Source organism: Amphimedon queenslandica, unplaced genomic scaffold (genome assembly GCF_000090795.2).
Source record: "Amphimedon queenslandica unplaced genomic scaffold, v1.1 AMPQUscaffold_13410, whole genome shotgun sequence".
NCBI classification, from domain to species: Eukaryota; Metazoa; Porifera; class Demospongiae; order Haplosclerida; family Niphatidae; genus Amphimedon; species Amphimedon queenslandica.
The window spans coordinates 1-13,614 of NW_003546354.1; the positions used below are offsets into that span (position 1 = coordinate 1).

The 13,614-nt window shown below is 33.4% G+C and overlaps 2 protein-coding genes across 2 annotated transcripts; one reads left to right on the top strand and one right to left on the bottom strand.

The window, feature by feature from the left end:
• Window positions 1-3,820: 3,820 nt before the first annotated feature.
• LOC100633429 (uncharacterized) lies at window positions 3,821-8,519 on the bottom strand. Its single transcript, XM_003386588.2, has 7 exons — window positions 8,432-8,519; window positions 8,037-8,381; window positions 5,159-5,431; window positions 5,042-5,109; window positions 4,291-4,492; window positions 4,183-4,230; window positions 3,821-4,135 (listed from the first exon to the last, which is right to left on the bottom strand). The coding sequence occupies exons 1-7, from the start codon at window positions 8,478-8,480 to the stop codon at window positions 4,047-4,049; spliced, it is 1,074 nt and encodes a 357-aa protein (XP_003386636.1). The 5' UTR covers window positions 8,481-8,519; the 3' UTR covers window positions 3,821-4,046.
• A 3,362-nt stretch (window positions 8,520-11,881) lies between these two features.
• On the top strand, window positions 11,882-13,282 carry LOC109581925 (uncharacterized). The gene is made up of 7 exons (XM_019996428.1): window positions 11,882-11,930; window positions 11,978-12,093; window positions 12,152-12,292; window positions 12,347-12,418; window positions 12,821-12,946; window positions 13,038-13,100; window positions 13,195-13,282. The coding sequence occupies exons 1-7, from the start codon at window positions 11,882-11,884 to the stop codon at window positions 13,279-13,281; spliced, it is 654 nt and encodes a 217-aa protein (XP_019851987.1). The 3' UTR covers window position 13,282.
• Window positions 13,283-13,614: the final 332 nt, after the last annotated feature.

Below are 13,614 nucleotides of genomic sequence, written 5' to 3' on the forward strand. Positions count from 1 at the left end.
GATTGCTCTCAATTTAACAGTATCAGTGGGTACACTCAATGGTCTATTGTTCTATGCTAACATTGTCAAGTTATACGAGCCAGTCTTTTCAAGGAAAGGAGCATTACCAGTCTTGAGTCAAGTGATATCATGGATTAACTTAGACTTTGGGTTTGAGATATGTTTTTACAATGGTATGGACAGTTATGCTAAACAATGGCTCCAGTTTGCTTTCCCTATCTACCTGTGGATAATAATCTTCATTATTATACAATTGTGTAGGAGATATGGTAAGATATCAAGACTGATGGGGTCTCATGTTGTTCCTGTTTTATCTACACTTACTTTTCTCTCATATACTAAACTAGTACGTACTATTGTTATTGTACTACACAAGCGTGAGGTAACTCTTCACTGTACAGATAAGTCAGTAAGATCAGTTAGTTTATGGTATGAGGATCCTAATGTTGAATATGCTAAAGGGAAGCATGCTGGACTATTAGGATTTGCCGTATTGGCATCTCTTTTCTTTGTCATACCATACACACTGTTCCTTTTATGTCATCCAGTACTTGAAAAGTATTTGTCACATTTTAAACTGTTTAAGAGCTGGAGTCATTTCAAGCCTATTATTGATTCTTATAGTGGTCCAATGAAAGATGAGTATCGGTTCTGGCCTGGTCTACTGCTAGTGACTAGGATACCAGTAATTTTAATTGTCACCTTTTTGCAGAATGAATCACGTGTCTTGCTATTGGCAGTAGCAGCTATTATCCTCTCCCTTAGTTTTATCTTTGGTGGTGTGTACAGAAAGAAATTAAACAATCTTATTGAATTTTGGTTTCTTTTGAACTTGTGCATCATAGCTTCTTTATCATTGGTCTTTACTGATGAGAGTAAAGTATTGATCTGGTACAATACTTGTTTATCTGTTTTTATTTTTAGTTTTATTTTGATTGTTGTTTATCATCTTTACCTGCAGTTATCACATATGAAATGTTATGATGCTCTAATTAAGAAGTTATTTAAGAAACAAGATAAAGATGATGACAATACTGAATCACATAAAACTGTTGATCAACAAATGAAAGAAATTGTACCTAGTTCTACTGATGTTAGACTCAGTGATAGTCGTGAATCAGTTGTTGATTTGTTTTAATCATAATCTTTAGTAATTTTTGCTGCCACATTTATTTTAGTACTTTTAACTACTTTAGTTTTAAAAGCAGTAACTATTAGGTCTAATGTATTTCTTAATAATTGTTATAGATGTTCAGTTAATAATTCTATCTGTTATGAATTAGTATTGTAATCCATTGCTATTTTTGTTGCTATTCTTTGTTTTTGATAGATGCTTCCTTTATAAACTATGTCAATAACATGTGCTTGTTAGTCAATTTTTGGGGCATTTAATTTGTTACAACGTCATTGTATGTGAACATTGTACAGGTACACGAACATGTAGATCTCTTTCTAAAATTCAGTTTGTTAAAGTAGCTACATGTACAATATAAGTTTGTAGGCAATAGATAAAATAAAATATCAGAAATGAAAAATTTTAGTTTGTTGTACCTATAACTGGTTGCAAAATAGTGTTGTACAAATAAGAACATTGCTACAGGAAGTCATAAACTTTCTATACGGAACTTTTTGTGTAGAAAGTTTGAACTGAATTACAGTTTTTTTTAAATTAAAGTTTCTCAAAAAATAAAACCAAAGTTCATCAAAAATTAAGACGAGAAAATTTTTCATTTTTATAATTCTCCTCTTGCATATTGCTGCATAAAACGTTTGAACAATTTTGATCAAAATAGGATTGTTTACGAATTTTAAAGTTGCTTAAAAATTGAGTCACTGTGCTAATAGTACAGGGTTATTAGCTAAAAATGACAAGGCCAGAACTCATACATGGTCTTATACTGCATAAAAGTTTCAATAAATTCCTATCAAAGTTAAACTTTTTAAGAATTTTAAAGTTGCTCAAAAAATTAGGCCAAAGTCCCTGTACTATTATAGTACAGGGTTATTGGCCGAATTTAGCCAAAAATTACAAGGTGGGAATTCTCTGTTTTTTAAAATTTTTCTGATACATTATGCATGTTCTTATGATTCAGTCACATAAACCACCACATTCATCTGTAATGCAGCAAAGCAGAATGTCATTTTAACTAACTCTGACCTCTCTCTTTTTTATATATAAAATCAGGATAAATACATGTTGCATATACTGATAGTGACTTAGTGCATGAATCACAACAAGTGTTTTATTTTTTTGTTTTATTTATTAAGTGTTTTATGTAACAAAATGCACTGATTCCTCAATTTCAGCTGTTCTATTGTGCATTGCAAGATTCAGTATAATTATAAAATTATTATTTAAAAAATTTTAATATTCTATTGAAATAATTTGCTTAAATTGAACAATTGAGAATTTTCTCATAGTCAATTTTATGAAAGATCAGTAGGCATATAGTGCAGGGTATTTTTTGTTAATAACCACACATCCTCCATATAAATAGCCATGCATTGATCCAATTTCTTCAGTTCCAAAATAGTTCAAATAGTTCTCTCATTCTCATTCTCTTCTTCTTCAATTGATTCGGTTGGATAGTACCACTGGTATATAGTGTGAGCTACATTGTTCATTCATTCCTTATTACTTGATCTTATACCGGGGTATTGCATGATTCTTTCTATAGTTATTGTTAATTTCCTCTTATTCTCTCTTTTCCTTTATTTGTACAGTGTGTTATCCCTGTTCTTTTGTTCATCCTTTCTCTTACCTCTTTATTTTTATTGTGTATGTCCATCAGTCTGTCTCTGTTTTCTTATTGTTTGTAACTGTTTTTATTTTATTGATTTTGCATGAGACTATATATACAATAACAATTTGTAGGAGAAGGGAAGAACAGGAGAGGCTGGGGAACACTGAGCAGCTTATCATGAAACAATAACAATAGATAAATACAGTAACAACAATGACATCACATTCAAACAGAGAGAGAGAGAGAGAGAGAGAGAAAAAAGTACTGTATACTGCACCAGGATGTGCTTGCCGTCATGTTAATATCACAGAATATTACTACTATATAGAGTCTATCGGTGTTTATTAATTGACCAATATGAATTACCGTATAAGTGGTATTTTTCGAGGGTTGCAAATTTCGCGGATTCCCTCTAGATTCGTGAAAATAAAATCCGTGAAAATCAATTTAATACGGTACCCGCATGACACACGTGGTAGAATTCACAAAATTAAAATCCGCAAATTAGAATATTAGCAGATTTCGCGAAATATAATTCCCTTGGAAAAAACCACTTATACGGTACAACAATTATTAGTACTATATGGGGGTTAATTATGTCCTTTATATTTGATATTCCTTGCATAGATCTATCTGTTCTTATTATCTTCTAAATGTTCATAATGCATAAGCTCAATTAAGCCTTAATGAATGCACTCCATAAATTGCAAGTGTGCATGACAGTGAGAGTAAAATAACATTATAAACAGTTTACATGATTCTAATCATAATTTTAATAGTTCTTCTGTTAATGGTATGAACTACGGTATATTTATTCACATGTTACTTCTACACTATTTGTAGTCAGTGTAACTAATACAAACACCAATAATTCATCAGTACTAATATTTTCAGGTTTAGCAAAACATATAATAATTATAAAATTCTGAGATGCTATTTCTTACAGTAATAAGTATTAGATGATTTAGATCTATAATGAGTAAGTACTATCACCCAGGTCATCACAATACAAGATACCACTTCAGTATTGACAATATTCGCAAACACACAATCAGCAGTTTTAAGTAAGCAGTGTCTTACAGTATATTCTTTAATTAGGTCCATGTATTACTACAACAATATTACCACAATCAACAGATATAGGGTCCATCAGTGGTTAGTTAATGATACATTAATGTATGTACATATCTACTGTATCTATTATACACACACATTCAGTTGCTATTGCAGTACCAATCATTATAACAATAAAAGCCCAAAGAGGTAGTGGAAGACGCATTGCTGTTTCACTAGGAGATGGTGTTAATAGGAGATGGTGTTAATAGGAGATGGTGTTACACTACACAGACGCATTGCTGTTTCACTAGGAGATGATGTCATACTACAAAATGCTAAAAATATTTATTCCAATAAATAAATGAAAATATAAAAAACTTACAGATAGTTTCCATTATTGTTGTCACTGATGGTTCTATGCATACAAGATCTAAAGATTCGAAATTAGAGTAATACATGATCATACGAGTAGTTTCTTTGAGATACTTACTTATTGGACCAGATTTAATTGTTGAATTAACAACATTACTAATATTAACAATGTATGTATAACTTCGTCCACAAGTAATACCAGTACCACTATATTCAAACACTCTCATTTGGGTACAGTCTTGATCATCATTATATGATTCGTCATCTGACATTAGACTAATATTACATGATGTAATAGAAAGCTGATCTTCAACGGAATCCTATAAGTTGACATTAAAAGATGAACACAAGTAAAACTTTTGAGAGGCTAAAATTCAGAGCCATTTGCTAAAATTTAATAAAAACAAGATCCCAAATTCCTAATGACATACAGTAGTTCACATTCTGGTTGTTGAGGGCTCAGTACATGCATAATGTGTACAAACAAAATTCATAACACAGTTACTACATTATAGCTGGTTAATTTCATAAGAAATAAATTTTCCTGTAAACTACTAAATTTTTATTAAAAACAAATATAAATTCCATAACAACAAAAATAAATTTTAAAACAACCACAGAATAAAGCAGCTGTATAACAAAACACAGTACAAGATGATTTATTGGTGAGAAATAAATATTGGCGATTGACGGTTCTATGAAGAAATCGCCAGTATAAAATCGCCATTTTGCTTCAATCTGAGCATGCTCAATGGCATGTGGCACAAAATCGCCAATATAAAATCTGCCAATTTCTTTCCAGAAGCAAATTTTCCAAATATTACTCCCGCCAATAAATCATCTTGTACAGCATGGCTATACATACTAACCTGAATTATAATTGAAATAGTACTTGAGGTATAATTAAAACTAGAACTGACTCTGATGATATCAGGTGCTGTATAAAAATAATGATTATAAAGTATCAAATCCAATAGAAAACTCACGTCTAATATGAACTTTAGTTGTTGCAGGTTTACCTACCATCATTCCAAAGTAGTCAATGCTGCTCACACTAATTGTGTAAGTACCAATGTCAGAAACATTGTACTCATAGCATATGTCTTCAGTTATATTGTCATACAGAGGTTGATCATCTCTTGTAATATTCAATTGATAAGAAGGAGCACATACAGCATTTGGCCAACAGATATGAATAACAAATTCTGATAAAGAGCTTCCTATAAGCTTCATAAGAATGAGCTGAACAGGTGATGAATCTAAACAAACAAGTAATTAAAAACATTAAAGAATGGAATTGAAGTGAAAGAAACAAAAGGGTCACTACTTGTAAATTGGTGTAGTAAAAAATCTTACTCCATTGTACCATTATTTCAGCTCAAGTTACTAATCATTTCCTACCAGTGCAGAAATCTTGTGCTGATGACCAATTAATAATCAATAATCCTGACTCTCCGTAAACTTATGAGAGGCAGGCCTGCCTGACTAGGCATGCACAGCTAATATTAATTGTAAACTCAATCCCAGGCTAATGCCCATAATACAAGGGGTGATTTCTTCATAGAACCGCCAATCACCAATATTAATTCCTCGCCAATAAATCATTTTGTATGGTATTCTATTTTTAATTATCTGATTACATGTATATCTTCCTGATAAAGGTCTTGATTGCCCAGTTGCAAATGTACCTTATAGACCACCCTAGGCATATGTTATGAATTTATTTTTAGTGATGGACAACTCCGAGTGGGATGTATTCAATCCTTTGATTCTGAATAAAAATGTACTCATATCGAAAGAGATGTGGGAATTGCTTGAAAAAATTCCAAATTAAGCCACACCCAACCATGCCCTTTAATTTTAATAATACGTGTAGTTAATAAGCCAGTAATTAATACATTATAATTATTCATCATCATTGCATTTTAGTGCTGTAATAGATAACATGTGGTTTTGCGCATGTGCACTAAGATGTAGCACTCAATATCAGTTTCAAAAGCATTTGGAATCAGAATCAATTGCAAATTTCTGGATTCACCCGTCTCTATTAATTTTATATACAGTATGCACCCACATATCGAAATTAGCTATGGTTGGTTTCAGTTGAGAAGAAACAGAAGTAAATCAATGTTTTTATCATTAGAACATCACGTGTAGCCCCACCCAAGCATGGCTACATTGTGCAAGCTCTTTCATTGGCCTCGCCCAGTTTTGCATAGGCGAGGACTAGGTACTCGGTGTGTCTGTCTGTCATTCATTCATTCTGTGTGCTATCTTTTGTCTTTGTGAATATATATCTTTACAATCGTGCCCTCTAAATCTGTGAGAGCATCTTTTCTGTTAGGAAAAGTCTGGTTTTTCTGCCTCGAGATGTTTAGAGAGCAGCTCTAGGTAGCAGAAGCATTTTAACTCAAGAGAAAATGCCCAGCAATATCGGTAGTATTCTGGAGGTAAATGACACTCTTTTCCAGTAAATCAAGACTATTTATTCATTTAATATGTGTGGAACTCCTTCGATCTTTCTTGTTGGTGAGTTATATATAGCTACTCGAATTTCATCCCGACTGAAATGCAGTAGTAGCAGTTCGCTGTCTAAGGATCTTAAACTCTCTTAAGTCACTCAATCTATCTAGGCAATAGTATTTGTGCCATTATAACATCTTATAGCGCTTAGAAGAGAAAAAAATCTGAAGCTTTCTTCTCACATGGTCTTGCTGCATTATTGATAATTGATGCAATGCCTCCAAGCTTGGAGTTGTACAGCTAGCTTGCCACTTCTGCAAGCATGCAAGAGCAAGTGTAACTGCAGCTAGGAAGCTAGCTGTTATGATAATCCCTTGGCCTCAGGAGCACACTTTCTAAATTTTTTGTACAGTATGTTTTTGATAGATAGTGGCAGCTGTGGTTTTGGAACCCATGATGTTGTTTTTAAAAATAAGATTGCAATAGTGTAATCATGTGATAAATCTTGAGATGCTAGTAGGAATTGCATGATGATCCAATTTTTTCAGGGACTTCAGAGTTCCATCATACTTTTCACACTTGCCCTGTCTGTCACTTTTGATTTATATTATTTAAATAATAATAAATATACTGGCTTGGCTAGCTAAGCCTAACACCTCCCCAAACAGCTTTAGGGGTGAGGCCACGCACCTTTGGTGTCTCGTTCTTCAAGCGTTTCTTCTCCTTTAACTTACTTTACTATCTATCGTATTTCTATAGTGCATGGTTGCTGTTACCTCTATCTATCCTCTTCTTGTTTTTGGTGTCTGATTTTAGCTGGTATAGAGCTCGGAATACAGCTGAATCAACGAGTGTACTGGCAATGAAGAACAACTAAGATTGAGAAGGCTGTGGAAAGGCTCCTAGTTGAATATTAGTAGGCCTAGAGAGCTTGATATGCTTTGTTTTTTAATAAAAAACATTATTTCTGACTAAATGTAATAAGATGCAAATGATATTCATTGGAGTGATGCACACAATTTGGCATGGCGGCTCCCTTTCATCTCAAGTGGAAGAACCCGTTTAGAACCTTCCAGAGTACCTAGAAACTCAAAAATTGATGAGGATTTTTGGAAGAGCCCGTTATGCAGCTATACCAAATTTCGAGTTGCTATACCATTAGTGACAAGAAAGTTATATATAAGGGTGGTGGTGCATGGTTTCTTCTTAACTGAAACAGACTATACCATAAATGGCAGCAGGAATTAATTTCATCCTAAATCCCACCTTACAACCGTAAAAATTTCTCATACGCAATCATTTTCGTCAGTCAAAAATTTTGTCAAATTTGCCAGGCATTTTTGCTTGACAGAGATTGGAGCTATACAGTAGCTACATACAGGCTATATGTAAATGATATACCTTGAAAGTATAATGTTATATTTGATATAGTGGTGTTGAGAGAGCCAAAGCCACCATTAGAACATTCAAGTGTTGATCCGTTTACGGCACTAGCATTGGTTAGGTTAGCAACTGCTATTGATGTAATAACACTTCCAGCAACACAAGTGGCTTTTGCACTGAATGGACTCGGAGATCCGAAAGCAACTAGAGGACCATTAACTTCAGCAGGTAACTCACTTCTCCCAAGATTACGCCATCCTAATGATCCTATGCCAGTACCACCATCAACGACACAAGTCCAAGTGGCAACAGCTCCTACACAAGGTTTACCACTTGTCAATGAAATATCAATGCTAGATCTAGCTGTAAAGGGAGTAATATGAACTGTGTGAACTAAAACTAATAGTACTAACCGACAGAAGAAATAATCATTAACAAAAGCAGAAGCAATACCATCACCATCTCGGCCAGGTGCAGAGACTGCGGACAACCCGGCTGAACCCGCCCCAATTAAAATTAATAATAATTATTATTAATTAATTATTATTACATGATTATTACATGAACATAGATCTAATATGAACATAGCATAACATAATATGAATAATATAACTTGGACTAGATCTACATCGCTACAGTTGCCTATGTGACTTCTAGCTACAGTACATGCTTTGTAAAGGCTAGACAACAAAGGTAGATCAAGAACTGCACTAGAGCTACATGCACTCTGGGCCATCAAGTTCTGAGCTGCTTAAGTTCAATCATGGATGAGTATTATATATACTGTAGTCTGTCAAGTGTCAAGATGACAAGATCTACTTGCTCAGGCTCACCCCTTTACATACACTAGGCAACATGTTGCTAGCAACATTTGTGCACGGTTACTTTGATCGTAAAGCCCACCACATGATCCACTATTCAACTTTGTTGAAAGAAACTTTGTGATGTGCTGTCAACTCTGTTGCCTGAAATAGAACTGACTTCTATTTCAGGCAACAGAGTTGCCCTAAGATCAAAGTAGCCACACAGTTGCTTTCAACAAAGTTGAATAGTGGATGGTGGGCTTAAAGCAACATGCATGTTGCTTTGTGCATGGAGGCCTAATTTACTCTAGTAGATCTAACTATTATAATAGAGGCGTATCTCTGTTTCTATTGTCTAGCTGTGTGGGCGTATAAGAAGAACTTGAAGTATACTGTGAAGACACTACGTTTCTTTTTAAAAAGGATGACAATGATTCTCCTTCTTCTGGATTTGATTGCATTTTGTGAGTACATTCAATAATTTGATCCTATTTTCCTTTAGCATCTGCAGCAGTATTGACTCAAACCTCTCCATCCTATAGTCCAGTGTGTCCTGGTGATAGACTAGTACTGACTTGTATAACTGCAGCAGCTACTGAAAAGTCTGGAGGGCTAAGTTCATTTTGGAAAATAAGGCCTGGTCATGAATCTCAGTTAGAAGTAACAGGACCTGCAACTGTTGCTGGTTTTATGTTTAATATTGCTAATCTCAACAGTACTGCAACAATAACTACTGCTATTTATGAATCAGTATCAGAGTCATTGAATGCATCTATGATTGAATGTACTGGAATTTCATTTATTCTTGATCCACAATCTGATGTAGTAGCTATTTATGTAACAGGTCAGCTCACGAGATGTGATATTTATATATAGATTATTATACCAATAATAGATCTAGATCCACCAGTGGCTGTGAGTAATATAAGTATTATTCCAATTAATAATAGTGTAATGTTTATTAATTGGTTGCATCAGAATCAACAGAACAGACAATGTATAAAGTATTATAAACTTATAGTTAACGACAGCAATGGTTCATCTACTCAATTCAATTCTACTGGGAACAATCCTAATATAACTATTGATGATCTTGAAGTTGATACTAATTATTCATTTGTTATTATTGGTATTGATACTATTGGAAGAGAAGGACCTCTTTCATCAATTAATACAGTATATATGGAATGGTAAGTACTCTACACACACACTCATTGTATTTCTTATAGTACCAGCTCAAGTTGTTAATATTAGTTGGGATCAGATATCAACTGATAGCATTACAATAAGGTGGAATAACAATGAAGTATGTTAATTTATCATTAATTATGTTTAGTGATAATATTTAGGACTATTCTACTCTACCAGTTCCTCCAATTCAGTATTACATTATTAAAGTATACAACAGATCAAATAGTATCATATACAATAGTAAAACTAATGATACTAATATTACTATTACTGGACTACCTCTTACTGATACGAACTACACTGTTAGTATCATTCCTGTTAATGTTGTTGGATGTGGACCATCAGTCACTGTTAATGGTTAATTATAATTAATAATTTATTTATCTATACATGTGTCATTCATGTAGTCAATATAACTCTTACAGTGACCAGTAGTTCAGTTAATAATGCTCCATCATCAGGTCTGTGTAGTTAATACATTATGCATTACTACATATTATATTGTATAATCCTTATCAGTTGCATTAAAAAAATACTGATAATAGTACCAGTACATCAGTAATAACAATTATAGCTTTACCAATAGTTATAGTGTCTTCAACAATTAATCAACAATCATCATCTTCTTTTATTTCAGCTACAGGTACATCAACTGGAACAACAGTATCAACTACTGCTAGTGGTTCTAACGCTGTTCCTATTATATCAGGAGCTATTGGAACAGTATTTATTATAATAATAGTAATGACTGTTATATTAATAATAATACTGGTATATGCTAAAAGACACAGTAAGCCTATTAATGTTAACTATTGATGATTTAATTCTCATTTATACAGGAGTAAAGAACAAAGAAAGGTTAAGTGAAATTTATATTAATAATTTAACTTTTCTTATTATTAAAATAGTCACACAGCAAATGGTAATGAGGTAATACAAATACACATTTTTATTATAATATAAGTTTTATAATATCCTCAGCAGACTAAAGGAGTGACTGGCAGTTCATACAGGAACAATAATATTGAAGTAAATTAATAATAATGATCGATCCTTGTTTATTAAGAGTGAAGGATAGAACTCCTTCTTTCGGTTCTGATCCTCCAGTATATATAACTATACTGTAGACTGAGCCCATCATTCATTATATAACTACTGTAGACTGACCCCATTCAATATGTTGCTATGTTTCATTCATTAGTTACAACCTACTGATCCTACTTATGCTACTCCTATCACTTAATATACTGTAAGGACACTACAAGGAGGAGATGGACCACCTTCTTATCAGCCACCACATCCTACTAGTAAGCACCTTTTAATGTATTTTTAGAATTTTGGGTCATTTCAAATGGTCATAACTCAAAACCTTTAGTCAGAATCAGTTCAAACTTTCTAAATAGCATAAGGATATGTATTAGAAAACAGTAAAAATTAGGGGTTATTTTAGAGCCAAGTTTTAGACAAAAAGCATGTATACTAAACAAGTACATGTTAAATAGCAGCAGCTCATAGTTTTAGTGTATCAAGTACATCAACAGCTTATTTCTATTGTATTACAGGTAGAAAAGTGTTTGATAAACTACGTACACAACAGCATTTAGTACACATCACTTTAATACAATGAATATATCAATCCACATACACCATATACACCAGCACATACCGGTACTTATATCCAGTCATCATTTAGTGAACATTAGCAAGAATAACATTTACCTTCCTATACCTGTCATGACACATGAACCATATGTGTGTACAAGTACCGCACAATGAACTGACATCAGCCTACATAGAGTAATCATATGTTTTACTGTGACTTACATGAACTAGCATGATAGACAAGAGGACATGATAGAATGATTGACAATGTGCTTAAGCACAGGTTCCATAGTGATCAGTTTTAAGCATAGATTCAGTAATTGTTACAGTATAATATTATTATTAATATGCAATACTCAATAGGTCAATACAGTGTTCTTAAAGCTAGTGATGATGATGGTGATGATACTCCCCCACCAATACCAGCCTATAATCCTAATGGAGTACAAGAATACTCTAAACTGAGGAGAGAGGGAGAGGTGGGTAGATAAACAATAAACAAAATACCAGACATACCATAACAATGATGTATAATAGAAAAAGAATAAACAACAACAACAAGGAGGTGGTCTACTTTATTCAACACTCAATCAAGACGATGATACTCCTCCTCCTGTACCACCTGCTTATAATCCTGAGAGAGTACAGGAATATTCTGTATTGAAGAGAGAGGGAGAGGTCAGTGATTAATGAGAGATTGTTTAAATGGATATTATTATGTATCATTAATAGAATAAGGGTCAACAGAGTCTGTCTACTGGTGCTACTGGATTATATTCAACCATTAAGGACACTAACAACCAGGTATGATGCACATCAGGTATAATGAACTACATGTACATAATGTATCAGGTATAATGAACTACATGTACATAATGTATCAGGTATAATGAACTACATGTACATAATGTATCAGGTTTAATGAACTACATGTACATAATGCATCATATAAAGGAAGAAAAGAGAGGTAATGGATGAATTGAGTACATCCTTTTAGCTGATAATGTAATAAGGTGAACCTATCTCGATGCTTGATGCAATCTGATATAATAGTGGGCCCTATACAGCCAGTCAGTGGGTGGACAATACTATCAAATTACACTCTTAGTAATGTCATCCTAATTACACCATAAGTACATGTACATGTAAATGCATTAGTAGAAGGTAGTTACATTAGTATAAGGTACATGTTGTCATATTCAATAGGTTTTAGTTGATGAATCAGCTCATAAACCAGTGTATGCTGATCTGGCTATTGCTGCTAAAGGGAAGAGACCACAGGCAGCACCAAGACAAGAACAACCAGTGGTATATGCATTAGTTAACAACAAAGTAATAATAATGTACATGTACATGTAACAAATGGGTATCTTTTCCACTTTATTATGCAACCACTATCTCTCTCTTTCTCTCCCGGCCCTAGTCTGTTCCTCCTCCCATTGCTCCTCCACCTGCTCCTGATAAATATGCAGCAGTCAATGGAAATGTAAGCCATTACACTATACTGTATGGAGTAACACACCCTTCTATCTCTCTCTCCCCCCCTCTCTCTCTCCATCACTCTCTTCCTCTCTCTCCAGAGGAAGTCCACTACTCAAGAGCTGATCATGAATAGGTTAGGTGGTCTGGATATTCCTCCTCCAATACCACCAAAACCAAAACCTTAAATATACTCCAATACCTTATACCAGCTCCTCTTCAGTAGTATGTACATGCATAATGAATTAGATAACAATTGTCTCTAGTATCATGATCATGCATGGGTATATCGTATTATTATTATTATTATTATTATTATTATTATTATTATTATTATTATCATTATTATTATCATTAGGAGCATGCAGTAGTAATTCTGATTATTATAGTTTTAGCTCAGTATAATGTGTGTGTGTGTCAACAGTATATAATTGCTTTAGCTACCACTTTATAAAAACTGTTTCTTAAACCATTATTTCATTCATTTTTGTATTTTATTATCAGTTTTTACTTCCTTATTG

Coding starts and splice junctions, on each gene's coding strand:
- LOC100633429 (XM_003386588.2), bottom strand. CDS start 8,480: ATGGTGATGGTATTGCTTCTGCTTTTGTTAATGATTATTTCTTCTGTC. Junction 8,382..8,431: donor AATGATTATTTCTTCTGTCG/GTTAGTACTATT, acceptor CTCCCTTTACAG/CTAGATCTAGCATTGATATT. Junction 4,136..4,182: donor AACAATAATGGAAACTATCT/GTAAGTTTTTTA, acceptor AAATATTTTTAG/CATTTTGTAGTATGACATCA.
- LOC109581925 (XM_019996428.1), top strand. CDS start 11,882: ATGTGCTTAAGCACAGGTTCCATAGTGATCAGTTTTAAGCATAGATTC. Junction 12,094..12,151: donor AACTGAGGAGAGAGGGAGAG/GTGGGTAGATAA, acceptor GATGTATAATAG/AAAAAGAATAAACAACAACA. Junction 12,419..12,820: donor TTAAGGACACTAACAACCAG/GTATGATGCACA, acceptor CATATTCAATAG/GTTTTAGTTGATGAATCAGC.